This window comes from Castanea sativa, chromosome 4, assembly GCF_040712315.1.
Source record: "Castanea sativa cultivar Marrone di Chiusa Pesio chromosome 4, ASM4071231v1".
Classification (NCBI taxonomy): domain Eukaryota; kingdom Viridiplantae; phylum Streptophyta; class Magnoliopsida; order Fagales; family Fagaceae; genus Castanea; species Castanea sativa.
Window position 1 is genome coordinate 28,184,965 of NC_134016.1, and position 27,991 is coordinate 28,212,955.

The 27,991-nt window shown below is 36.7% G+C and overlaps 1 protein-coding gene across 2 annotated transcripts; it reads left to right on the forward strand.

The window, feature by feature from the left end:
• LOC142631791 (DExH-box ATP-dependent RNA helicase DExH3) lies at window positions 1–27,986 on the forward strand. 2 transcript variants are annotated; one of them, XM_075806111.1, is made up of 19 exons: window positions 1–505; window positions 5,837–5,994; window positions 6,079–6,166; window positions 6,382–6,609; window positions 8,020–8,115; window positions 11,116–11,304; window positions 11,433–11,592; window positions 11,670–11,800; window positions 13,103–13,276; window positions 13,357–13,629; window positions 14,707–14,901; window positions 22,680–22,883; window positions 23,071–23,140; window positions 23,561–23,709; window positions 24,800–25,108; window positions 25,403–25,462; window positions 25,582–25,734; window positions 25,822–25,932; window positions 26,742–27,986. In XM_075806111.1, the coding sequence occupies exons 1-19, from the start codon at window positions 158–160 to the stop codon at window positions 27,231–27,233; spliced, it is 3,588 nt and encodes a 1,195-aa protein (XP_075662226.1). In that variant the 5' UTR covers window positions 1–157; the 3' UTR covers window positions 27,234–27,986. The 2 variants fall into 2 exon arrangements, with proteins under 2 accessions (XP_075662226.1, XP_075662227.1); XM_075806112.1 differs by having other exon boundaries at window positions 5,840–5,994.
• Window positions 27,987–27,991: the final 5 nt, after the last annotated feature.

The window sequence follows — 27,991 nt, forward strand, 5'->3', positions numbered from 1 at the left end:
TATCTGCTTTGCAACCACCAAAAAACAGCGTTAAACAGACAAAGTAAACTCCCCCACCGTCATTTGAACACACACACACACACACACACTTCCAATTCAATTCCTCTTCACTTAATCTCTCTCAGAAATTTATACAAACACCTTCTTTCTTTCTACCATGCCCTACTCAGCCATTTTCCATGGCTATATCAGAACCACCACAACCCCTTTTCTCGCCATATCTCTCAGACCCACCTCTTATTTTCGAGCCCCCAATACTCTAAAACCCTCACTGCTACCTTTCTTTTCAAGAAATAGACCCCCGGGGTTTGGAAACTCGCACGTGCGGCCCTACTCGAGGCATCGGGTCACGTGCTCGGCGCTCGAGGTGGTCCGCAATGGGAAGCAGAGGAGAGTTGCTACGTCGTTTTGGTACCAGCAGAGCTCAGGGTACGGCCGGTACGCGTACCAGGACGTGTCCAGCGACGAGTCGGACCGTGACTCGGGGTCGAATCCGCAGCAATTGGTTAGTTTACGGCTCACTCAGTCTGTTCAATTTTGTTTGGTTTGTATTGGGTTTATGGTATTTGTTGAGTTTGGCAATGTTTGGTTGGCCATTTCGCTTTTGAAGCAGAGAATTTCGTTGGCTTTTGCTTTTGAATGCAAGAGCAGAAATAGCTTTGTGAAGTGCTATTATGATTTTTGAGAGTGTATGTATTTCTTTTTAATAGCTATAAATAAATCATGAATTTTCAGTAACTAATGGTTGAGTAGCTGAGAAAGTTAAGGGAAAGAAATTTGAAGTCTTGCAACTTTTATAAACTATAAAAAGTCTTACAAATTTTGCTGCTTCATTCTTAAGTAAAATAGATAGTGCCAAATGATTATACAAGAATCTTGTTTTTGGTGCTGAAACCATAAATTTTAACGGGATTTTCATCGAATTTGATTCACTTTTACCCTTTTAGTTTCATTAAAAAAAAAACTCAACCTGGAACTACTCCATGGTAAATCATGGTTCACCTTTTGCATTCCTACGAATGGAATGAATATTTCTAGACAATATCTAATCGATGTTTTGGTTTCACTTTAATTATAAAGAATGACTCCTTAGTAATAACTATTCCCCTAAAATATGAGGAATTGCTATTTGTCCTCAAAAGGTGTATAATAGTTTTCATGCCCTAAATTCTCATTAAATTTTAAATTCCCAAAATACTGAATTGTAGGGAACATACACAGTTATGGGTGGTGTTCCTTGATGAGTAAAATTGAATCTTGTCAATTTAGATGTTGGAAATTGATATTTAAGGGCTTGGGATTTCGGTTATGAATAGGTTTCTAAGGTTCTTGATGATGGAATTATAAAGGTTGAGAATGCTAGGGTTTTGGTTGGTAATGAGTTTTCATGAGTGATGAATTGCACACAAAGAAAGAAGAGACTTCTTTGAGAGAGTCTCTATCTCCAAAGAAAGAAAAACTAGAGAGAAAACTAAGCACAAAGGAAACAACTTGATTATTATCCCACATGTGGCAAATGAGAGTTGCAAGCATCTAATCGGCCACATATGGCTCACTCCTATTGGCTCTCTAATTAAGGATGTGACTTGATGAATACATGTGATTAATGTGTTACATGTGCTAGAGCTCTAACTAACTCAATCCAACTCAATCTACTTGTAACAACTTCTAACTAACTCTAAACCTAATCAAACTGTTGGACATGTGCTCAATCACCTTGCCTCATAGATTACATGATTACATCTCTAAATCAAACCTTAAACTAATTGCTAGATGTCTCCCATGTGCAAGAGGGTCTTGGACTTGCTTGGGTTTAATTGGAATGTATTATGGGCAAGGCTAGCACAAAGTGTCAAGCGAAGGCCTTGAACTTCCGATTTGGACTCTAGTGCCAATTGACACTTCCTTTGTTTGCCCTAATTTTTCTTTCTTTTGAGTTTTTTTTGAGTTCCCAACATGATCATAACACTAATTGTCATTTTTGTACTCCATCTAAAGATACTTCCATTTCTAGTAAGCTCCATCATTGGCTTTTACTTTTCTCTACTGTTATCTAATATTTGCAACTTCTGACAACGATCCTAGCCCTCCATTGATCCTCATCAACCATGATTTCAGGGCTTAATGTTCAGGGTTCCCTACATTTTTGCTTGGTGTTAAAATCTTGAGTCTGACTCAAAAGTTTACAAAGCTTGCACTTTGTGTCAAAATCTTAAGTTGACTCATCTGTCTCAAACAGTGTGGTGAAGCCTATTAGATGATGATTAATGGAGGAGTTGTTGAGGATTTTTGCTTGCCAAGGACCTTAAAGTGGCTTGAGATAGACATTGGTGTAAATTTTTGAATATCCTAAGGATACAAATTAATGTAGTTGAAGTTTATTGAATTTGAAAGGTGGGTTTGTTTTGTATAGTATAGAAAAGGGTTTAATCAAAAGTATTTGAATATAGAATTAAAATATTGGGGGCTTATTTTGTTTAAAAAAATATAATATGAGTTCTACTTACTCGTGTATTTGAGCATAGCTTTAGATATTGAACAAACTTTGCAAGGGGGAAACTAAATTAGCAAAAAAAAGTCGTACCCAGTGCATAAAGCTCCCACTTTTGCAGTGTTTGGGAGAGGTCATGATAGGCTGCATTGCCCCCAATTTATTTTTTGTGGAGAGGCTAATTCCTAGACTCAAACCCGCAATGAGTCACTTTTGGTGGAAGACACTTGCCATTGCATTAAGGCCCAACATCGGGGACACTAAATTAGCAATGATGCTAAATAAAATCTAAAATTTTTATTTATCAAAGATCTTGAGCTTTGCTAGTTAATCAATTTTTTAAAAACATTATTGATTTGAATGATTTCTATTTATTGTTTAATCATGTATGGATGGCTGCCCCACATTGTTTGATGTGGCGTCTGTGGAGGGAGAGGAATAATCGGAGTTTTGAAGATACTGAAAGAACTATGTGATCTCAAATTATTCTTCTTTAGAGCTTTGTTGGATTGGATGTCTGTTTTGCATAGTCAGTCCTTATGTTCTGTTATTGATTTGATAGATTTATGTAATTTGCGTGATTGATTGTATGGTCCCTTATTGCATACTTCCTGTATACTTGGGCGACTCTTTTTTTATATCTATGAAATTTTATATTACTTATAAAAAAAAAAAAAAAATCATATATAATAGAATGCTAGTTGAGGCCTATGGAATATATATAATTTTATAAGAAAGGGTATTTTATTTTAGAAAATTTGACAAAATATAAGAATTTATTCCACCATTTTATGCGTTGTGCTATGTAATGAGATACAGAATTGGGATTCTATTCTAGTTTTGCAACCAAACAAATGAATAGTTGTTATTCAATCATTACTTCTTTTATTTATAGTAATATTGATTCTTATTCCTTTCGTAAGAACCATTTAGTGTTCCAAACATGCCCCAAGATTGTATTACATGAACATTTTGATCAATATTATAGACCAATTTTACTAATAATTGACTAGGAGAAAGGTCGCATCAAAAGAAATTAGTGTCAGTGTGCTTGTCCATTGGTACTTAATGTGCCAAATTCTTTTTGTTACTTATCATGTTCTTTCATTGTATCAACCAATACTTGACAGATGGAATTAAATCCAAGGCAAAATCGAGTGATCCCAGACATATTTTTCCATTTACATATGAATGTGCATGCAAAGGCTCAAAGATGTTTTGAGCCTTAGGTTACTTAATGGAGGCACTCTTTGATTCTTGTTCCAGCTCTTGGCTCTTGCAGCTAGGAAAGCACCGACGTGGCTACAGGAGTGCCGCACCAGCGTCCGACACGGGGTGCGCTGGTCAATGCTGCTCCCCGCACGTCAGTGCCTCATTAGAATTTTTTTTTTTCATTTCTAGATATGCGTCGATTCGTGTCGAATCGGAACGTATCGGGCAGCCGAAACTGTCCAATTCAAGCCTTATTGGCCGATACCGGCTTTGATTCAGGCTGATTCAGGTAAAAATTAAAAAAAAAAAAAAAAGAGTGCAAAACATGGGCCAGGGGGGAGGAGGGGTGGGGATAAAGCCAAAATATGGTATAGAGTTACAGAAACAGAACCTACACAGCCTTTTGCACCTCATTTAAGGCTGCAACAACCAATATGCAACCAAAATTCTAAGGAATCAATGAGAAGCTTGTATAACGAATATTCGTGGTTGTTGCAATACAATTCTCATCATTTTTCAAACTTGTGGGTTGTATTTAATTTATGAATTTCATGTTTTAGTTATTATCTATTATTGTTTTTAAATTTGGTATATGTTTATATAATGTGAAAAAGTATGCTTAGCAATATATAGAAAATATAAACAAAAATATTTTTAAAAATTTTTTAATCGCCGCACCCGCATCCTACTTTTTCAAAAATTGCCAAGTCCCACACTTGCACCCGCACCCGCACCCGAATCCGGAAATGCACCCATGCTTCATAGCTTGCAGCTTCATTGGTTGCTCTACTTTCTTACTTGAAGCTCAAGTTAATGTGGTATGTGACATGGCATGTGAGACTACTTGTAATGACATGGCAGCATACTCACTATGACATGAAAGCATCAGATGGATGGTAACATGGCATCATGGACGGGATAGCCGAAAATAATGGGAGCTTTTCTATGGCCCCAAAATTGGAGGGAAAGTTAATCACATGCATGTGTTAAAAATTGGGAAAGATTGGTCATGAGTCAATCAAATTTTGCGTGTGGCTGTAGTTAGTTACTTAGCGATAAATATGCTCAGTGTAGGTAAAAGGGTTGAGCACATCAAGGAAAAACAAGATGAACTACCAAAAGATTCAAGATTTGTAGTCTAATTTTGACGTAGGATCTTTAGGAATTCATCACTGATTTAGTTTTCATGAAGAGATCTTGAAGAATAAGGTTTGATGTTTAAAGCTTTAGGTAATTTTGATGTAGGATCTTTAGGAATTCATCACTGATTTAGCTTTCATGATGAGATCTTGAAGGATTCTTGAATAAGGTGTGATGTTTAAAGCTTTAGGTAATTTTGATGTAGGATCTTTAGAAATTCAGCACTAATTTAGATTTCTTGATGAGATCTTTTTGGGGTTTTGAGTAAGGTTTGACATTTAAGGGTTTAGGTAATGAAAAGATTGGATCTTGAATATGTTTGATGGTTATTTCGTGTTAAAACAATGAATCGAACGTGATATAAGAAAAATAAAACCCTAGGTAATCACATCTATGTTATCCTAAGCAATCACACCTAAAGGCAATCACACCCTCAAATCTTAAAATAAGTTGCTGGAATTTTATTAAAATTGATGTCACTATGAATATTATTTACTATAATAAAACCTTTATATAGACTATTGTTAAATCCTCTCCTAGAAGGACTATAAGACTCCTAAATAACCTATTCCTAGAAAGACTGATTACCAATAATAAAGAAATGGTACGTAAGAGCTTCTAAACCAAATAAGAAAATGACTCAAAACACAAAATAAGACTCATGGACCTTTGGTAGATTCTCTCCGTCTTTACTCTAGAACATTTCTTTCTCTGGACTGCATGTGTTATCAAACTCATTCATCGCAAGTAGCCATATATTTGGATCATGATGTTGAAGTTTCAAGCAGCATACCTTATTTACTATATTTCATTGTATTTTGTACATCAGCAAGCTGTTATTTGGTGATGTACTTAACCATTGTTGATGTTGTGTCATACATTTCATACTTCGACCAACGTTTAAACGCATGCTTGTGATATTTTTTTATGAAAAATTTCTGGCAGATTGAATTCGTGTGTTTATTAAATTATTAATTATTGATTTATGATTAGCAGTGTGCTTCAACCCTAGATAACATCGATGAGTGGAGATGGAAATTAACCATGCTGCTTCGCAACAAAGATGAGCAAGAAGTGGTGTCGAGGGAGAGAAAGGATAGACGTGATTTTGAGCAACTTTCAGCAATGGCAGCCAGGATGGGCTTACATAGGTATTTGATCATGACATCATGTACAGTAATCTTGCATCTTATAATTCTATCTCTTCTGTGTTTGAAATATGGTTATTTTGGCAGCCATCAATATGCAAAAGTTGTCGTCTTTAGTAAAGTCCCTCTGCCAAACTACAGATCTGACTTGGATGAGAAGCGTCCACAGAGAGAGGTATTTTCTTGCATTTACTTTATGTTTGGAAAAATGGGATGACTTGCGTCTTTTGAGAATTTTTGAAGCACTTTCCCTGAATGATTCTTAGTTAAAATGGATGAGATGGGCAGTTATTGTTTTTTACCCTTAAAGGTTGTGCATATTTTTGAAGGTACTAAACTTTGCATCTGGTGAATCCGGTGTGATTTACTTATTATTTTGAGTACTAACAGGTGATCTTACCTTTGGGATTGCAAAGAGAAGTAGATGCTCGACTCAGACTTTTTCTCTCTCAAAAACCTATGAGCAAGGGAAGTTTCTCAGATAATTCCTTGTCAAGATCAGTAAGTGATGAGGGGTTTTACGAGCAGCAGGAGCCCTTGATAAAGAATAGTGTTGTCATGGAGAGAATCCTCCAACGGAGAAGTTTGCAATTGCGAGATAAGCAACAAGATTGGCAGGTTTATCTGAAACCAGCAAAACTTTTTCAAATATATATTTTTTGGCTGTTGTTATAATTGAGGCGCATAGTTATTCTTCCCGGCAGTTCAAACTTTTATTGATTTAATATTTATTATCTATTTATAATATCTTCAATACTTAACTATCCACTAATTAATGCTCTCTCTCTCTCTTTCTCTCTCAATAGTTTCTTAGAGATGTTTGTGGTGTGTGCATTGGCATAGCTTTGGTCATTGTTTTGATTAGAGATGTGGCTCTTGCTCAATTAAACTTGGGTTTACCCTTGTTTATTTGCAATGGGCTTCAATTACATGGCAGTTCCTCTTCCCATAATAATGGGATGGAGGGTGTGGTGGATTCAAAATCAGCTAAGTGCATGTAACTTAGGAATCAATAAAAAAAGAAGAAGAGGATTTACCATCGTTTTTGCTTCCTTTATTGGTTTTGATCAGGAAATTTTTGTGCAGTATTCTGTGTCAGAAAAATTCTTAAACTTACATAAATGCCCGACTCTAGAACTTAAGAAAACAGGAATGACATTAAACTGGCTGCTTTCTGTTGCCAGGCAATTATAAGGCTTATAATCATGTCCCTTTTTTGCAACAGGAATTGTTTTCTGCTTTATTACTGTTATCTTCTTTTTGTAAACTATTAGCATCGTCTCATACACTTTAATGTAAGGCATATGCTGCTTAGTTGTGCATGTTTAGTATATTAGTAGTATGAATATGTTTGCCTTTATGAAGTCTCCACTTCATGTTACTAAATTTGTGTTTTTCACTAGTTGGTTAGTATAATGAGGAATCACTTAGGGTATGTTTGGTATGGTGTAATAACTCCTATAATGGAATAGCTATTCATGTGTAATAGCAATTCAGTCATTTGATTACATCTTTATTACATGGATTAGTTATTACATAGGAATAACTATTCTTTAAATTGAAGAATAGCTATTCCTCTTTAAGATGGATGTAATAGCTATTCCTTAGTACATATAATAGGTTTTAAAATTGATATATTTCCAAAACTATAAATTTTCCTTATACATCATCTTTTACAAGTTTTCCATATGTAACAACCAAACTTATGGATATTAATAGTTATTCCATTACAATATCTTCTATTCCCAGTAATAAAGATTATTATTTTTAATGTAATCTTCATTTAGTGTACCAAACGTACCCTTATGGTTGGTGTATTCTCCTTTTTATCGTATTTTATCTTCTGAAGTAATATTAACAAGGCTGTATCACTCTTATCTTTTACTACATAATTTACATTGAGTTGTGATGTTTCCAATATGCATCATCCTAATAAAGATTACATTTTTTTTTTTTTTTCTAGTTTTCTGCTTTTTCCCCATCCTTAAGCAATTGCAAGTTGTCTGACAGATATGTATTCATATATAGGAAACTCCTGAAGGTCAAAAGATGCTTGAATTTCGTAGAAGTCTCCCTGCATTCAAAGAGAAGGATGCATTATTAAAAGCTGTTTCTGAAAATCAGGTGAAATTATAATTCATTGGTTACTATTGTAAATTATGGTTGTTTCTCTTACCTTCACTCCTTTACACGTCTGAGTATGCCTTAAAGAAGACATTTGTTAGACCATGTCATATAGGTATATGGGTTTTTATGTGTTGGAATCCATTTCGTTTGTATGTGTCTAATCTTCTAGAGAGATTTATTTATATGTTCTTCTAAGGATTAGTTTGATTGGAGTCAGTGAACATTACTTTTATGAGATGTGACTCGGTTTGTGTGGGTGCATACTTTGTACTCAAATGTGTTATGTTCTTTTGTTTTTGTTTTTAATAATGTTGGATTCTCAATCATAAGTTTTGTCTTATTTTTTATATGGTGCTTCTTTGCCTTGTTTTTGTATATTGCTGATTCTGGTATAGATGGAGTTACTAGTTGGTGGTGGAAGGTTGTTTTTTTACTGTTGATGTGGATATTATGAATGTAAGAATACCAAATTGAAAGGGATTTCATTCCTATTATCATGATTTTAATATTAGTAGTCCTTGTCTAATCCAATGCAATGAGTCTGCTGATGTGTGTAAATTGTGCAAAACATCCTTTTTTTGGCATTCTGGTAATCTGAACTTTAAATTAAATCATTGAGACTAAGATGGCTATGTACCAATGCATTATGTTATTAGATTTATAGCCCAATTAGATAATTAGTTATTATTTAATGAGTTATTTGGCAGTTAAAACGTTCGCACGATAAAAAGAAGAGTTTTTTTTTTTTTTTTTTTTTTTCTTTGGACACTTTTCCATAACAAAAAAAAAAAAAAAAAAAAAAAAACAGAACACACAAAAAACTGATAAATATAAGTTATTTGCATTATGTATTGCAATTTACACAGGTTTTGCTGCCAAAATTGCTAGAAATAAGAATAAGTATTGATGTTTCACTTCTTACTAATGCAATGAGTGATCATCTTAAATGTGATAAGTTTATATATTATTTATATTGAACTCATCTCAACTTAATTCAGTCCATTGAGGCCTTGACGCCATGAAGGATCCTTTTTCATCATTTATTTGCGTCTTGGGCCATAATTTCCCCTCAATCTATTTGTAGAGACTCTACTTGTGGTCTCCATTCAGCTGGTTTTGGATATGAAGTGTCCATTTGGGAAACTTATCTAGTTTTTTTCTGAAAGTGTGCTAAAGTATACTTGTATTTTGAAAAGGTGAGCAAAAAAACAAAAAAGGAAAAAAAAAGAGGTTTTTTAAATAGCTATACATAAAAGCTAAAAGCTACATACTAAGCTTATAACCTCTAGTCAAACAGACAAGAAGTCTTGTTAAAGCCAACCACTGCTTCACCTCCCTTTCCATAAAATATGTTACCTCCTTGATTTCAAAGTTTCCAATGACAATTTGCTCACCTATGAGGACTAACCAACCAATAAATGAACCATGTGTTATTGTCCCCTTCTTTTAGCCACAGTGCTCTTGATTTCTGGAGCCAGTTAACCTCCTCCAATTGTACTAATTTCTCTATTTCAAACTTTCATTCCTCTTTGTCTGATCCTCCAGAGATAGTACATCAGTTTCTTCCTTCATATCTAAAAGCCTCATCTCTTCCAACACTACCTTTTTGATATCTAAATTACCAAATACCTCTCTATTCCAAGTGAAAAAGTCCTCCTTTAAACCTCTTAATTTCATATGAAGAACAAAACTAGGTGGTCCATGGAAATTGTAGCAGTGTTGTTAAAAGCGCGCTTAAGCGCAAAGCGTAGGGCGCAGAGTCCTTGGAGCTTTTTCCCTCTAAAGTGAGGCGCCCTCACAAAAGCGTGCCTTAGGCGCACTTTTTAGATCTTTTTTATTAAGCGCAAATCGCGCTTTTTTGAGCTTTTTATAATTTCTTTTTATAAAAATCCTGATTTGATTTTTAGCCATTAGATCTAAATATGTTTGAAATAAGCCTATTGATTTAATATATAAAATCTAATAGTGTGGTGTGCCACCATAAACCTAAGCCTACCTCTTTAGATATTTTAGACCTTTTGGACCACGACCACACAAACAAACACTCAAGTCAGACAATTATGATGGTCCCTTACTTAATGAGGATGATGATTATGTAGATTAGGATTGCATTGCATATTTGCATTGATTTTGTTAGGCAAAGATAACATTACTTAACATCTAGTACTTTTTAGCCTTTGCTTTTCTAGTTCTATACTTCTATTTTGATTCCATGATTTTTTGTAATCATGGCCATCAAATATCATGTTTGCATATATTTTGTAAAGCACAAGAGAATTATATAAATGTTATATAAATTATATAAAATATTTTATTGTAATTTATATGATTAACTGATCATTTGATTGTTGTATTGACCATTGATAATTTTTTTTAAATTTATTAATTTTTTTTTAAAATGTGTACTTAACATCAATCAGGCGCGCTGAGGCCTTTGCGCTTAAGTGCTGCTCAGCGCTTTTAACAACACTGTTCCCACAGTGTGCACACTTTCTCTCAAAAACCCATATTTGTATACTATGTGTTTTCAAATTGGACTGGACCTCCCCCCTCTCTTTAGCCCCCTTCCCCCCAGCAATCCAACAAAAGAGGAAAACCATCTGATGTTGGTTTTGAATTGTAGCCCTTTGTTTTGCATCTCCAAAGTTGATCAGGATCAACTTTCTAGGTCTACTTGGGTATTAAGCGTTTACTTGTAAGTACTGAATTCCTTAAACAGAAGCGTATGGAGCACTTTTAGAAAAAAAAAAGCGTGCTGTAACTGCTAGTGCTATACTCAATAGGATCAGTTTTTTATTTTTTTTTTTACAGTATGCACATTATTAATTGGTTGGGCACAAAGCTGCCTGTTCTGCCTGTTACGGATAGATATGAAAGCAATTTTCTGTATCATTAAAGTATTTGATGGGTTTTGTACATTGGTTTTTACCAGGGCTGTAATACATGCGTGGACTAAACAAATGGTTAAGGTTATTAATAACATATATGATTTTGCAGGTCATTGTTGTCTCAGGTGAAACTGGCTGTGGTAAAACCACGCAACTTCCTCAATACATTTTGGAATCTGAGATTGAAGCAGCTCGTGGAGCTGTATGTAGTATTATATGTACTCAGCCTAGAAGAATATCTGCCATGGCTGTTTCTGAAAGAGTTGCTGCAGAAAGAGGGGAGAAACTGGGAGATTCTGTAAGTTTTGTATCTGATATTGTTACTCTTGCTTCAGGAACATAAGCTCGTTCAATCATTTTTATTAGCTCAATTATAAATAACCCCCTCCCCCTCTTCCCCAATTAATTTTTTTTTCCTTCTGAAAGGTTGGTTATAAAGTTCGGCTAGAGGGAATGAAAGGGAGGGACACTCGTCTTCTTTTTTGCACCACTGGCATATTGTTGAGGAGATTACTTGTTGATAGGAATTTGAAAGGGGTAACTCATGTTATAGTCGACGAGATTCATGAACGTGGAATGAACGAAGGTAACATTGGAATTGATTTATGGGTTGTTCATCATTATTTCAAATGGGATGTTGACCATTGTTTGCTTTTATTTCAGATTTTCTTCTTATTGTCCTTAAAGAGCTCCTTCTCCGTAGACCAGAATTGAGGTTGATTTTGATGAGTGCAACCTTAAATGCTGAGCTTTTCTCTTCCTACTTCGGGGGTGCTCCAATGATTCATATTCCTGTAAGTTTACGGTGTTACTTTTGAGAGATTCATTTCTTTGTTCCCTGTATACCCCACGTGTAATTGGCCTATTTTCTTCATCAATAAGAACGTTATTTATCAAAAGAAAAAAATTTCACAATGTTAATCGCTATATCATATCTGTGTGTGTTAAAATCCCTTCACATGTAATGCAAGTACAACTACTGAAGTGATGTTGGATGATGAAGTTTAGGGGACTCCATGAGTATTACCGTCATAACCGGGGCTAACTCATGTTCTTGTTTGCTTTTATGACATGTTTGTTGTTTATCATTACTGTTGTGGGTAGCTTGTCAGAAATCATCAACATTGTGCCTGCCATTTTATTTTGTAGTCTATAATGTCCCGTATGGTGCATTTCAGTTAATTGGAGGGCATTATTGGCCGTATTGAAAGCTGAAAAAGAAGATTTATATTCTCATCCATCATTTATTTCCCCAAGGCCTCTCAAGTTCTCTTTCTTTTTTTTATCTGTAAGTTTTGAAAATAGGTGAACTTATGGACTTTTGAAAGTCTTGCAAAGTCAACTTCTTTGTCAAAGTTAGAGACCTAAATTTGCATGAATTTTTGTTCAGTTTTTTATTGATACCTCAAGTTAGAAGCATCCAAAAGGTTCAAGTTAAGGTGAAATATTCATCAAAGTATATATGTGTCTTGGAGATTTTGATCTTTGAGTTTGTAGTGCTTACACATTGAAGGAGGATATCAATCAGTTGGGAGATGATGGACAGCACGACCTTAGCTCAGACAGAATGACAGATAAAGATACATAGAGCCCACCTCAATTAGTTAAGGATCCATGGGACCCTCTTTGATTGGTCTCAATGTTGGGGTTTCTCGGATTGTTCTACCCTTATGGATATTCTTTCGTCTATTAGAATAGATTAGGGCTGCTTATGTCTTTTTGTTTCCTTTTTCCTGTGTTCACTACCGTGAACTCTGTGTTTTTCTTGCTTTTCTCTTTTTAATAATATTCTCTTCTTACTTATCAAAGAAAGAAAAGAAATTGTTATACATATTGGCTCTTATAATATTGGATGGATCTTCTCTTGTTCATTTGTTAACTTCTGTGGTGTTGGTATTTCTTGGTCCTGATTCCTTTTGTTCTTTTTCTTTCATTTCCTTGTATATTTTGTTTAATATTCAGAAAGCCCTTGGCGCCTTGGATTTTTATGTCTACCAGAAAAAGAGAGAACATGACATGAGCTGAATGTAAGCAATGCCAGACTGACATTTTTTTCTTTTTCTTTGTGTGGTGTTTTTCTTTTTTGTTTATTTCAGGGGTTTACATACCCAGTCCGCTCACTTTTTCTGGAGAATATTCTGGAAATGACTGGATATCGATTGAATTCATATAATCAAATTGATGATTATGGTCAAGAAAAGGCATGGAAAATGCAGAAACAAGCTCAAAGTCTAAAAAAGAGGAAGAGCCAGATTGCTTCTGCTGTTGAGGTATGCAAATTAGCGATCTTATCTAGTTTTTGTTGCTTACTCTTGGTTCTATAGCAATCTGCTCCCACTCTCGTGAACAGGATGCAGTTGAAGCTGCCGACTTTAAGGAGTATAGCCTACGGACTCAGGAATCTTTATCCTGTTGGAATCCTGACTCAATTGGTTTTAACCTCATTGAATATGTGCTCTGCCACATAGTCAAGAAGGAAAGGCCTGGTGCTGTTTTGGTTTTTATGACTGGTTGGGATGACATAAATTCTTTGAAGGACCAGCTCCAATCTCATCCCCTCTTGGGTGACCCAAGCAAGGTGCTGCTTCTTGCATGCCATGGTTCCATGGCCAGCTCTGAGCAGGTAATTGCATTATTTATCCAAGTGTTTTCTATGCGTAGTTATTACTATGATTTTTTTGTTGTGGAAAACACCTGGAAAAGACAAAATGTTCCAATAAATTGAATCTTATGTTGATGATGTATTTTTGTTGAAATCAATATGCTATTTATGAATTTGAGAAACATTTGGTGTTAATGGGACAAGGCTCAAAACTAAAACCTTGAGGCTTAAATTAGGCATGCCTTGTGACTTAACTTTACCTATCAATAGATTTTATATTATAAGACTTCTTACTACAACATCATGACTTCTATGTTTGTTCTCAATTTAATGCAATAAATAATCAAAATGTCATCTTTGAAGGAATAGTGCATTATTGTTGTATGTGGGCTTGGACATCCTAAGTTTATCTTGACTCAGTTATCATTTTTAATGGCATATCATTAATCTAACCACCAAAATGCAATTAGGACTTTGCATCCTGAATTCAACTTGTATTTAGTTATTACTACCAGCATGCATGCCATAAACCTGAAACTCCTTATTATTTCTCTTACATATACTTTTTGTTAATTAAATATTTGAAATATGTATGTATGTAATACAAAGGTCATTCCTAGTGCATACAGCTCCCACTGTTGCGGGGTTTGAAAGGGGTGATTGGTTGGGAGCCTCCAATTTTTTTATTTTATTTCAGAGAGGCTGATTCCCTGTTTGTTTGTAATTTAATTATGAATAAAATAATGCAAAGCTTTTTTTTTTTGGATACAAAAATAATGCAAGGCTTGATAAACATAATATTGACTAAATCCTACTGAAGCCGATTCAGGTTCAAAAACTCTGATTTGAAACCAATTGGTGTAATTGGAAACCTTTCCCATTGAGGTATATTTTCCCGAGTAACCCAACCAACTGCATTCCTAGATGTAATTATTTTTGGCTTAAATTATAATCCCTTCCCTCTTGGTAGACAGAGATGATGACAGGCTCATTTTATAAATCATTTACATGTTTTTACATCACATCTTATTACATTTTCAGATTTGAACAATACCATTAAATTTTCCTGATTCCTTCTTTATGTTGTTTTGCATACAGAGATTAATATTTGATAAGCCTGAAGATGGAGTGAGGAAAATAGTTCTAGCTACAAACATGGCTGAGACTAGTATCACCATCAATGATGTTGTTTTTGTGGTTGATTGTGGAAAGGCAAAAGAGACATCATATGATGCACTAAATAATACCCCTTGCTTGCTACCATCCTGGATATCAAAGGCTGCTGCTCGACAAGTAAGTTTATTCTGATAATAACCCACTATCATATCTAGTTTTAGAGATTATATCTGACATGATATCAACTCTTATTTCATTGTGAATTTTTCTTTTTCCATGTACGAAATGCATTAGTTACTGCCCCTATGGGCATGCCCATCTTGTAGATTCTTATTTGTGGGTGTGTTTGGTTGATGGTAACTGGTTCTGTGGCAGGATACAGGTATTTTAGGTGATTAGGAAAAGATAAACTAATAGAAAGTATATGGGTTTTGGTAGGTAAACAATGTTCATATAGGATGTTTGAACTGTATGACCTGCTCACAGTATGTTTAAGAAACATATTATCATTTGTTGAGGACATTTCCTTGATTAACTTCTTGTGGTGTTTATTGATTACTCATTGCCCAAAGTGTCCTGAAAAAATCCTTCAGCTCCAAATTTTTTATAAATGATTGGCCTAAATATTCTTTTCATTAGACCAGTCATATTAGGTCTATTTGTGTTGGGTTGATGGCTCACTTGTGTCAACAGAACAAAAGCCTCTTTTTAAACAAGGTTGGATTTTTTATGTTCCTTTTTTATTCTTAAAGAATTCATTTGTTTGAAGAGGATACTATCATGCTCAGTTTGCCCCCATACATTTATGTGGCACCTGCAGTCTTTAACCGTGGTTCAGTTGAGTATATACATTTTTTGTGGACAGGTATAAAAAGTGTCCTTATAATCCACAAGTGAAAAATGATGCTACAGCCCCTTTTTCCTCTAGAAAGGTCTCCACTTTTATTGTTTGAGTGTAGTTGTGGTTGTATCTAGTCTTAAATTTCTGAAGTTCATTATGCCAATGAGTTTTGGCTTAAATGGCACTTCCTCTTCCACTTCCTCATGGAGGCCTGGCTACCTCGGATTAGTCATAAACAAGGCCCGGCTACCTTGAATCAGCCATAGATTTTTTTGCTTGCTACATATTTTCTTCCTTGTTGTTTGTTTCAAAGGGTTGGATTTTTTTAGCGGTTGCTTTTCACACCTCCGGTTGGTTTCCGTTTATCCGTTATGGGTGGTTCAACGTTTTTATTCATTGAATCCTAAACTTTTGAGTTTTCAATTGAGGAAGGGGGGTCTTTTTTCCAGCTACGGATTGTTGAGAGGGGCCAGAATTTGCTGCGCTCTGTTTTAATGGGAAGAGGGAGTGCCTGTAGATTGTTGTTTCATATGGAGGAATTGCTTTCTAAGAAATCTTCTGATCACTTTGCGAGAACTATAAGGGAGGGCGAGAAAGTCCTTATTATACAGATGGGGTCCAATGCCCATGGCACGTTCCTATTGCTTTCTGAACTTTTGCATGGTCGACGAAGGGGCAACATTGTGATACCAGTGGGGAGGATGGGGAGTGGATGGAGGGGTTTTGGTCTGCATCTGAGGAAGACGTTAGAACCAGCCCCCCTTGCTGGGCAGGGCCAACTGCATAGGCAGTCAAAACCACTTGTGGTGGCTGCCGGACATAACAATCATGGTGGTGGTCTTTACAAACACGGTGGCGGTATAAAAGGAAAGGAGAAAGTTGCGGAATTTCAAAATTTGAAACCCTCTACTTCCAGTTCTTTTCACCGTGATCAATGCGTTTTGTATTTGGAGAAGGCAAAGGCACAGATTGGGGCTGAACTTACGTCTGATATTAATGGGAAAATCAAAACAGATTCGTTGACCTTTGATTTATTCCTACGTGTAGAATGTGGTAATGGTGGGAAGTGGACTATAGTATCATCAGATGTTAAAGAAGTGGACCCTAAGGTACTGAAAAATAAGCCCAACTACATGACTGGGACAAAGCCCATCTTCATTGGAACGGGTAAGTCTATTAAAGGAAGGGAGATTAACAAATGGGTTCACAAGCCCAATATACCCATGCCCAATAATAAACCCAAACTGAGACAAAAGCCCATCAACCACTCAAAATCACAACCTAACTCGCTGCCCCTAACTCAGCCCCTTACCTACCCCAAAGACACATCGCAAGCTGTGTCTCCCACTCAGTCACCCACAGAAGCAGTCCCAAATAGGGGTGTTCACCAAACGGCACAAACCGCAAAAACTGCACTAAAACCGCCCGCAAAATGGCATAACCGCACCGCATCGCAAGTAATAGTGCACCGCACCGCATCACAAGTAATAGTGCACCGCACCACACCGCATGGTGTAGTGCGGTTTGCGATTTTACAATAAGAAAACCGCACTGCACCGCACCTTCTCTATATATTAATATATTTAATTATTTTTAATATTAAATATATTATTAATAGTTTAATAACTCTAGTTTTCAAAAAAAAAAAAAGTTTGTGATAACCCTAGCAAGTGTTGATTAGGAAAGTCAGCTTAAAATAAAGAAAAACTAACTCAATAGTTTAAAACTTAGACAAAAACAAAGGGAAAAATTAGCTTTGAGCTGGGTAGAAAAAGCCCAAAATTTGAAAAATATACCAATTTTAAATCATTCAAATTGCATCTTATACACCGCACCGTATATGTGACCACAAAAATGAGGTGCAATGCGGTTATAGTTTTGGCTAAACTTTAAACCACATCACATCGCACCGCACATGTGACCGTAAAAATAAAGTGCGGTGCAATTATGGTTTTAGCTAAACCACACCGCAAAGTGCGGTGCTAAAAATGGCCCAAAATCGCACCGCGAACACCCCTAGTCCCAAAGACCACAATCAACTCCGATACGGTGCCGATGGACCACCCAGATCAAGCCAAACAAAACCCCGACTACGGAAAACCAGTACATGCCTCGGAGGACCTCGATATTGTGATCTTAGCGCATGCAGGTCCCCTAAGTGCTGCCAAGGTGGAACATGAGCTCCAGATACTGGCAAAGGAGGTGGGTCCGCAAATCGATTTGGGTTCGGGACCTCTGTCGGGCGTTTTGCCTAAGGATTTGGCATCGGTTCAGCTTGACGGTGGCCAGGTTGGGTCTCGCCCTTCAATCAAGGATTTTGTTGGGGATTTAGAGAGCACCTGGGGTAATTCTAATAATTGGGTCTTGGAGCTACGCGATGGGAAGCAGATTGTAATCCCTCTCTCTCTTTATCACTCTCCTGGGAGCATGTCGGATTTCTCAGAACATGAAGGAGATGAGGGCCAGGGTAACGACACCTTCAAGGAAGAAAAGTGCATTGTTAGCTGGGCAGATGAGTGTGATACTGTTTCCATAGTCTCAGGTTCAGAGTGTGAGTTGTGGGACTTTGAGGAGAAAATAATTCAAGGAGTAGCAATGGAGGAGCCCCTGCTTATGCAACCTTTGGTCGTGGCCAATCCTGATGTCCACCTGGAGGTTGAGGGTGCTTCCACAAATCTCTCACCTTGGGTTCTTAGTCGAATTAAAGCATTTAGGAAATCGGTGGTGACTTCCTTGGAAGGTTTCAAAGCAGAAATTACTGTGTTGGTCTTAGCCTAAGAGGCCAAGAAAAAATTTGTCTCGTAGGGAGAGAGCTCTTAGAAGAAAGGTAACAAAACAGGTGTCAAAGGTAGTAGGGAATTGAAGAGTTTGCTAAGCTCTTGGCATTTTGAGAAGGACTACTATTTCAAGTAGTGTAGTTAGGGATTGGGAATTAGTGGTGCCTCAATGAATTTAAACTTAATCACTTGGAATGTTAGGGGGCTGAATGATAGTGACAAAAGACTCTGGGTGCGAAATATGATTGATTTGCCTTTAGAAGGAGGTACATTTACTTGGTCTAATTCCAAAGAGGTGGCTTCGTGTTCTAGGCTTGACAGGTTTCTACTATCTTCGGATTGGGAAGAACATTTTCCGAATATTTGTCAAAGATGACTCCCAAGGTTGCTCTCGGATCACTTCCCAATCCTTTTAGGAGGGGGAAATTTTAATAGGGACAGTCGGCCATTCCGTTTTGAGAACATGTGGTTAAAGGCAGATGGTTTTGTGGATATAGTGAGATCCTTGTGGGAATCCTACACTTTTCGAGGCTCTCCTAGCTTTCGTAATGCAAGCAAACTGAAAGCTTTGAAGCTAGATTTAAAGAAATGGAATGAGGAAAAGTTTGGGAATGTGGAGAATAGGAAGCATATGTTATGGAAAGATCTCAATGATTTAGATTTGATTGTGGATTCCTGATCTCTAACCAATGAAGAGATATTGGAGAAGGATCGGCTTCGCACTAAGCTTGAAAAGGTAACTCTTATGGAAGAAATTTCTTGGAGACAAAAATCTAAGGCGCTCTGGATTCGGGAGGGAGATGGAAACACTAAGTTCTTCCATAGATTACAAATTCCCATAGAAGATTTAATACCATCAATAATCTGGTGGTGGATGGTGGACTGACTTTGAATCCAAGTTCCATAGCTGCGTGCATTTCTCTCTTTTACAAACAGTTATATTCTGAGAATGAAGTGGAATTTACTAGGATTTCCGGGGAGGATGCAGCTTGGTTGGACAGATCCTTTGAAGAAGAGGAGGTTTATGGAGTTATTAAAGATTGCAATGGTTGCAAATCTCCGGGGCCAGATGGTTTCTCGATGGATTTCTTTCAGTCTTGCTGGGATTTTCTAAAGCAAGAAATTATGGAGCTATTTGGCAACTTCCTTTCCCAATTTTTGAGAAAAGTCTTAATGCCACCTTCCTTGCTCTCTTTCCAAAGAAGGTTGATGTTGTTAACGTGAGAGATTTTAGACCTATTAGCCTTGTGGGTGGTATTTACAAAATTCTATCAAAGGTGCTAGCAAATAGGCTACGAAGGGTCATTTTTGGGATTATTTTTGAGACTCAAAATGCCTTTGTGCCGGATAGGCAAATCTTGGACTCAGTTTTAATTGCTAATGAATGCTTGGATAGTAGACTAAAGGCAGGAGTTCCAGGTGTTTTATGTAAATTGGATGTGGAAAAAGCATTTGATCATGTAAGTTGGGACATTCTCCTATATATGTTACAACGATGTGGTTTCTTTGAACAGTGGAGGAAGTGGATTTTGTTCTACATTTCCATGGTGAAATTTTCCATCTTAATCAATGGTAGTCCTAAAGATTTCTTTGGGAGTTCTAGGGGACTGCATCAAGGTGATCCTCTCTCCCCACTTTTATTTGTTATTGTTATGGAAGCTTTAAGCCGGTTATTAGACGGGTTGTTTTGGTTGGTCATATCTCAGGATTCACTGAGGGTCCTAGATCTCATACCCCCTTAATGGTGTCTCATCTTCTTTTTGCAGACGATACTCTAATTTTTTGTGACGCCTTACCTAGTTAGATTGGTAAATTGAGAGACATCTTATCTTCATTTGAGGCTGTGTCAGGATTACATATTAATCTGGCTAAATCAAAGTTGGTTCTGGTTGGTGAGGTGTTAAATATGGGTGAGCTAGTGGCCCTTTTAGGGTGTAGGCAATCCTCACTGCCAATGACTTATTTGGGGCTTCTGTTGGGAGCTAAAATTAAGGATAGGGCAATTTGGAACCCTATTCTTGAGAAAATGGAGAGAAGATTAGCAAGTTGGAAGTGTTTGTATCTATCAAAAGGTGGTAAGGTTACTTTACTCAAAAGCACTCTCTTAATCATGCCTACTTATTACCTATCTCTCTTTCCTGTCTCGGTGGATATTGCAAATCGCATTGAGAAACTCCAGCGGGATTTTTTATGGGTTGGTATTGATGGGTCTCATAAATTGAATCTGGTCAATTGGGCTCAGGTGTGTTGCCCTTTGAAGTCTGGTGGGTTGGGTGTGCAGAACTTGAGAAAATTTAACCAAGCTCTGCTTGTATATGGTTGTAGAGGTACGGTATGGAGACAAGCCAGCTTTGGCAGCGGATTATCGAGATCAAGTATGGGAATATTTGGGGTGGGTAGTGTACAAAAGAAGTAACAACTACTTATGGTGTCAGTCTTTGGATATCTATAAGACAAGGTTGGCCAGTTTCTTTAAATCCACCATCTTCAAAGTTGGCAATGGTAATAGAATTAAACTTTGGCATCACTTGTGGTGTGGGAATTGTACTCTTCGGGAGGCATTTCTAGAACTTTACAGCTTTAGTTGTAACAGCTTTAGTTGTGACAAGGATTCTTATCTTGCGGATGCTATGTCTTTTCCTAATCAAAGGCTTCATTGGGATATTCGATTCTATAGAGAGCCCCAAGATTGGGAGATGGAACAATTTGATATTTTTTAATATCAATAAAACTTATTACTTATCAAAAAAAAAAAAAAAAAATTGCTAGAAGACTACCAAGAACAAGGGCTTTAAGGTTAGTGAATACTACTTATCCCTCTTCCCGACCCTTGATAACCTTTTTCCGTGGAAACCGGTGTGGCGCTCAAAGATCCCTCCTAGAGTTGCATTCTTTTCTTGGACTCCTGATTTAGGCAAGATTTTGACCCTTGATAGGCTATGGAATAAGGGTGTCACGTTATGGATTGGTGTTTTATGTGTAAAAGAAGCGGGGAATCGGTAAACCATCTTCTTCTTCATTGTCTCATTGCGTTTGAGCTATGATCTATGGTTTGGGTCCTTTTTGGTGTGATTTGGGTGATGCCTCAAAGTGTTGCAGATTTGTTTACATCCTGGCAGGGTCTATTCGGTAGACAGCACAATATAGACCTATGTCGGGCTGTCCCACATTGTGTGTTATGGTGTCTTTGGCAGGAAAGGAATAGTAGATGCTTTGAGGGAATGGAACAATCGATTCTTGAGATTAAATCTCTCCTCCTCCACTCTTTGTTTGCTTGGTGTTTTGTTTTCTCTTCTTTTTCTTGCTCTAATCTTTTTGTTATGCTTGATCATTGTAATTTTCGATCTTAATGTAACCCTTTCCATGTACACTTCCGGTATACCTGAGGCTTTTGCTTAATGAAATTTCGTTATTTATCCAAATAAAAAACTTCTAAAGTACATTATGCCATTGAGTTTTGGTTCAAATGGCATTTCCTCTTCCCCTTAAAATGGGTGAGTTGTTGTATCTAGTCTTCAACTTCTGAAGTTCTTTATGCCAATGAGTTTTGGCTCAAATGACACTTCCTCTTCCCCTTTAAAATGGGTGGAGGGTGAGGTCATGAGTTCAAACCTCATGGGGCGCGTGACTTTAATAATTTTTCACTTTTTTAAAAACATCTGAAGTTCATTATGGTTCAAACAAACAGATAGAAATGAGTGGAAATTGATCTGTAATTTTCGGCCTTGGTTAAAGTCATCCCATTTGTCTAACACTTTTTGGATGGGGGGAAAGGGGAGGAAAAGGATGAGGGTGAAAATGGAGGGAAGAGGTGTCTTTCCTTAGGTTGGGTGGAAAGAAAGAGGTGTGGAGGGAAGGGAGATGGTGGGTTTCCCTTACCCTCCAGGCCTTCCGTTTCTTTTGTTCCCAAATTGGGAGGAAATATAGGTACGAAAGAGAAAACGACTATGTTCATTTTTGAATTGCTGTGGGACACTAATTTAAATTTCTTTTCATTCAATTTCCTCTAAGAAATCAAACACCTGAAGGAAAGATAACTTTCCCTTCCCTTTTCCCTCTCCTTTCTATTCAATTCCCGTCCATTTTGCCTAACTTAGCATAAGTGGGTTTTCATGAAACTCATCTTACATCGTTTGACACAGGATGCAAAGCTTGAGCATTATTGACTATCCACATTCTTGCTTCTGCTTAGTAAAATTTTGTATGATTTATTGGTTATTTAGCACTCAAATTTTAATGTCAGGTTTTACAGTTCGTTGCATGCTATTGACTTTTTATTGTGAGATTTGATTCATCTCATGGACTGCTGATACTAGTTTTTCACTTCTATTTTGTAGAGGAGAGGAAGAGCTGGTCGGGTTCAACCTGGCGAGTGTTATCATCTCTATCCCAGATGTGTGTATGATGCTTTTGCTGATTATCAATTGCCAGAACTTTTAAGGACACCACTACAATCGTTATGTTTACAAATCAAAAGTTTACAACTTGGAAGTATATCAGAATTCTTATCTAGGGCATTACAGCCACCAGAACCTCTATCGGTAAATTTCAATTTGATTTTGCTTCTGAGCCTCTCCATATTAATCACTGTCCAGAAATGTTTCTTTCTGGATGCTATTAAAATATATGCTTTTGGATTATGACCCTATATTTTTCTGCTTCTGTCTCCATTGTTATTTTTTTATGCAATTAGATATGTTATTTATTTGTATCATGCTTGATTTGTAGGTTCAAAATGCTGTAGAATACTTGAAGATCATTGGGGCTTTGGATGAGAATGAAAATCTGACTCTGCTAGGTATAGAAACACCCACACACCACAGACACCAGTCTTGTTTCTAAAGCTATTTCGCACATCATTTTTTTTTTCCTAAGCTGTTTAACAGAGACACCATTTTTGTATCTAAGCTGTTTCACATACACATACACATACACAGAGACACCAGTCTTGGTTCAATGCCGTAGAATACATGAATATCATTGTTTCTAAGCTGTTTCACACAGATAGCAGTCTTGTTTCTAAGCTACTTCTCACACAGACTCTTTTTTTTCTAAGCTGTTTAGCAGAGACACCATTTTTGTTTCTAAGCTGTTTCACACACATTCACACGCACACCTTTTTTTTGGTTCTGTTTCGCACAGATTATTTTTGTTTCTAGACCATTTCAAGGCAGTGCTGTTGGTTTTATCCTCAGAATCATGACTGGTTGCTTTACAGGACGCAACTTGTCAACGCTTCCAGTTGAGCCAAAACTTGGCAAGATGCTCATATTTGGGGCTATTTTCAACTGCTTAGATCCAATAATGACTGTTGTTGCTGGCCTTAGTGCCAGAGATCCATTCTTGATGCCATTCGACAAGAAGGATGTAAGATTCATACTATGTGTTCCTTGTGAAATATTGATGATTTTCTATTGTCTAGTATGTATTTCTGTGTTAATCTTGTTTATCTTTCTTGCATGCATGCATGATGAGTTATGAATACTCTAGACTTGATATTCCCAATCTGAAGCTGTTTTTATGGAAATCTGTGTTTGATTGGATGTCGTCTTTGGGTTCATTTTCTTTTACTTCTCTTTTAGATCTAGTTGTTAATTGTAATTTGAGAGTTTGATTGTGATGGTCTCATAGTATACTTCCTCTGTACTTGGGCTATCTTGTTTCACAAAAGTTACGATTTTTAAAAAAATAAAATAATGCAGACTTGATATATGCTTCCTTTCCTTATGTTAACAGAATATTTAGGAGAGAATTCAATGAGGAAGAGTCAAAAGTAGAAGCTGAAAATATGATTCAGCCCTCAGCCACTATATTCCACATATGTAGGAGAGTTGGTTATGAGGAATAGAGAATGTTCTTGACAATGCCAGAGAGAATGTTCTTGACAATTCCAGCTGGTGAGGGATACCTCATCAGTGGCAGCTCACCACTAGGATATTCTAGACTCTTGGTGAGGTTCCATGTCATAAAAAAAAAAGGATATTCTAGACCCTTCTAGAAATGGTAGAGTGCAGAGGTACTCATACAATATTAGCTATGTAACACTTTATATCCATCCTATGATTAATTGAGAGATTATTTAGAATGTAAATATTCAGAAAAGCTGTGTATTACATTAATTTGGAGTAAGTCGGGGGGGGGGGGGGGGTGTCAGGGGGATTAGAGATGTTTGAGGTCATAAGTCAGTTGCGAGTATTGTTAGGGAAGTTGAAATGTGGAGGAATAAGACATTACACTTGGACAATCCAATGATTTTTTCATTGTGTTTTCCACCATGTAAATTGCAGTAAGAATGACATATGCTTCTTGTACCAGACAGGTCTTAACTTATTCCAAGTGATTTTCGTGTTTGATGATGGGGGCAGATATACAATCCTAACTATTAATTCATATCAAGCATCAGGTTCTCAATTAAGAGAGAGTGAGTAATCATCTTTTGTTTCTTCACTTTCTGCAGCTTGCAGAGTCTGCAAAAGCACAGTTTGCTGCCCGTAATTATAGTGACCACCTTGCCCTTGTCCGAGCTTATGAGGGTTGGAAAGATGCTGAAAGAAAGCAATCCAGTTATGAGTACTGCTGGAGAAATTTCCTTTCTGCTCAAACTCTGAAAGCCATTGACTCTCTTCGGAAGCAGTTCTTCTTTCTGCTGAAGGACACTGGCCTCGTTGATCAAAACCCAGAAAACTGCAATAGGTGGAGCCATGATGAGCATCTTATCCGAGCTATCATCTGTGCAGGCTTGTTCCCTGGAATATGCTCTGTTGTGGTAAGTCATGCTTCCTCACTCCCTTCCCCCTTCACCCCACCCCCTTTTTTCTCTTTTCCCTTATCTGTTTTGCTTTGCCTTCCCTTAAATATTTTCTTCTCTGCATGTTTGGTTTTATTTGTCGTGTAAGCTGAAGTCTAGTGAGCAAAAAGAGTTATAAAGGCACTTCTTTTTATATTTAAATGAATTAATTTGTTCAGCCAGAAGTTACATCAGAGTTTAATATATCTTTTTGGGTTACCTATATTTGTTCTTTGGTATATAGTATGCACTGAAAGAATTTTCTTTCTACAGAACAAAGAGAAGTCAATAGCACTGAAAACAATGGAGGATGGTCAAGTACTTCTGTACTCCGTAAGTTTCTTGTCTTTTGGAACTTAAGTATATTCTTATATGCATTTCTGTTTGAATGGAGGCACCAATTCTACAAAATTATGATTGCCTTGTTATTAATTCTGAACTGTATCAAATAGAATTCTGTGAATGCTGGGGTACCCAAAATTCCATATCCGTGGTTAGTTTTCAATGAAAAGGTGAAAGTAAATTCGGTATTTCTCCGCGATTCAACTGGTGTCTCCGATTCAGTGCTGCTCTTATTTGGAGGGAACATTTCCAGGGGTGGACTAGTAAGTTCTCTCATTTGAGTTATACCTTTTGCTATGGAATATGTATTACTAGTGGAAGATGCTGATGCTATAACTGGCTTTTGATAGGATGGGCACCTAAAAATGTTGGGCGGATACTTGGAATTTTTCATGAAACCTGCTTTAGCAGATGCATACATAAGCTTAAGGAGAGAAGTTGAGGAACTAATACAGAAGAAAGTAAGAATTGACCATTTTGCCCAACTCAAAACTCAAATGCATTTGAATTCTTCAGAGATGATCATTCCTGTATTGATGTCATTTTGCACCCTTATTTCTTAATCTAGAGTTCTCTGTCTCCTCTATTTCTTGATCAATTTTTGCGCACACAGACACTTGAAAAAATTGATCAAGCCAAAATGCCAATGAACTCTGGCTCAAACTGCACTTTCTCGTCCCACAAGAATGGGTGGAGGGCATGAAGTTAAAAGAAATTGCTAAATTATTTTAAAGGAGGACAATTTTTAGCAGTAGAAATTATAGTGACTTAAGATAAGAATGTGCCACTAAAAATTAAATCCTTAAAGGGGAAAAAAGAATATTAACTTATGTGACAGGGCTATAAAATAAAGCTAACTAGGCCCACTCTATCACCTAATTTAATAGTTCACAAAAAGAGTTATAAACAAATATTTATTAATATTTTTCATTAATTTGTCAAGCAAATTTTGCACTCTAGAATGGACACATCAAAATAAAACCCACTTAAATGTGGCCCACCAGAGTAAAATAGCATTTTGTTTATTGTAAAAAATGTAAATGTAGATAATGGTATCGATCATCTTTTGTTAGAATTTTATAACAAAAGGAATGATGCACTTATTTTCTTTTGGAGTATTTAGTACTTATGCCAAAATGCTTATTATTTATATAAATTACTACTTTATTTCTAAGAATGTAATTTCTTATGAGAATCTCCACATGTGAAGCACATATTCAATTGCTAAAATGTTGATGCACTCTTTGATTTTCTTGATATTTGTGTGCAGCTCTCGGATCCCAAGCATGATATGCAATTATACAATGACAAGCTCCTTTCAACTGTACGATTGCTGGTCGCAGAGGACCAATGCGATGGTAGATTTGTCTTTGGTCGCCACCTGCCAGCACCCTCAAAGAAGTCAACAAAAGATTTGCTACCAGGCGCACTCTCAAAAGGTGGAGTTGAGGGTAATAATTTGAAGAATCACCTACAGACATTGCTTGCCAGGGCAGGACATGAAGCACCCACATACAAGACAAAAGAACTGAAAAATAACCAGTTCCGTTCCACTGTGATCTTTAATGGGTTGAATTTTGTGGGGAAACCTTGCACCAGTAAGAAACTTGCAGAAAAGGATGCCGCTGGTGAGGCTCTACTGTGGTTGAGTGGTGAGAGTCCTTCAGTTTCTACAGATATTGACCACATGTCTATGCTTCTTAAGAAGAGCAAAAAGAAAGATCAGAGAAGAACCTCAATTCGTGGTGCTAAGTGGGGTTAAAGTGATTATAGAGAACAATTATTGTTATTCTCCCAAATGAAAGATTTGGTGGAATGGAGTTCAAATATTTCCGGACTTGGAATTGCAACTAGACTAGAGCATACATTTCAAAATATCTAAAACAGGTGTGGACCTTAGTGAACCCTCCAGACAGTTTAAACTAGAAGTGAAGCTACAGTTCAAAAATTCTATGACAGTTGTTGACCGTATTGAATCCTTAAGTTTGGAATGGGGTTTAACATTCTTCAGAGGCCAAAGTGGAGATTCTACCGCCACTCAGACGAAGAAAATTATATATAAGTTTTAGACAAAGATGCTGCATGTCTCAGCTCAGAGGCAAGTCACAGCTGCATAAGTATACCTCAACTTTTGTAACATAGGCAGTTTCAGTAGAGTGATGAATTTAGCCAAAGGTAAAAATAGAAACATTCTTGGCAGAGGAAGAGTTAGCAAGTTAGAAAAAGTTTCTTATAGCAAAAATGTACATGTTAGATCAATCTGTGCAATTCATTTTTTGTAAATTGCTTATGTAAAACCTGAGAAGTCTGGTGGATGAAAGCCTTTGACTCCTGCTGGAACTGGACTGGAAAGTGTGGCTCAACTTTCGGAAGTTAGATCAAGTATTTATTTATTAGTTGCTAAGCTTCCTTTGACCTGGCTCTTATGCCTTATTAAAAATTTTCACAGAATTACTTTGTAGCCCAATGTTATTCATGAAAAAGATGAATTCAAAGAAATGTCACTTTATCAAAATCTTA

Bases quoted from the DNA above. Each gene is read 5' to 3' on its own strand.
- LOC142631791 (XM_075806111.1), top strand. From the start codon at position 158: ATGCCCTACTCAGCCATTTTCCATGGCTATATCAGAACCACCACAACC. The intron at 22,884-23,070 runs GTAAATTTCAAT...CTTGATTTGTAG, and splicing joins AGCCACCAGAACCTCTATCG to GTTCAAAATGCTGTAGAATA. The intron at 23,141-23,560 runs GTATAGAAACAC...GTTGCTTTACAG, and splicing joins TGAAAATCTGACTCTGCTAG to GACGCAACTTGTCAACGCTT.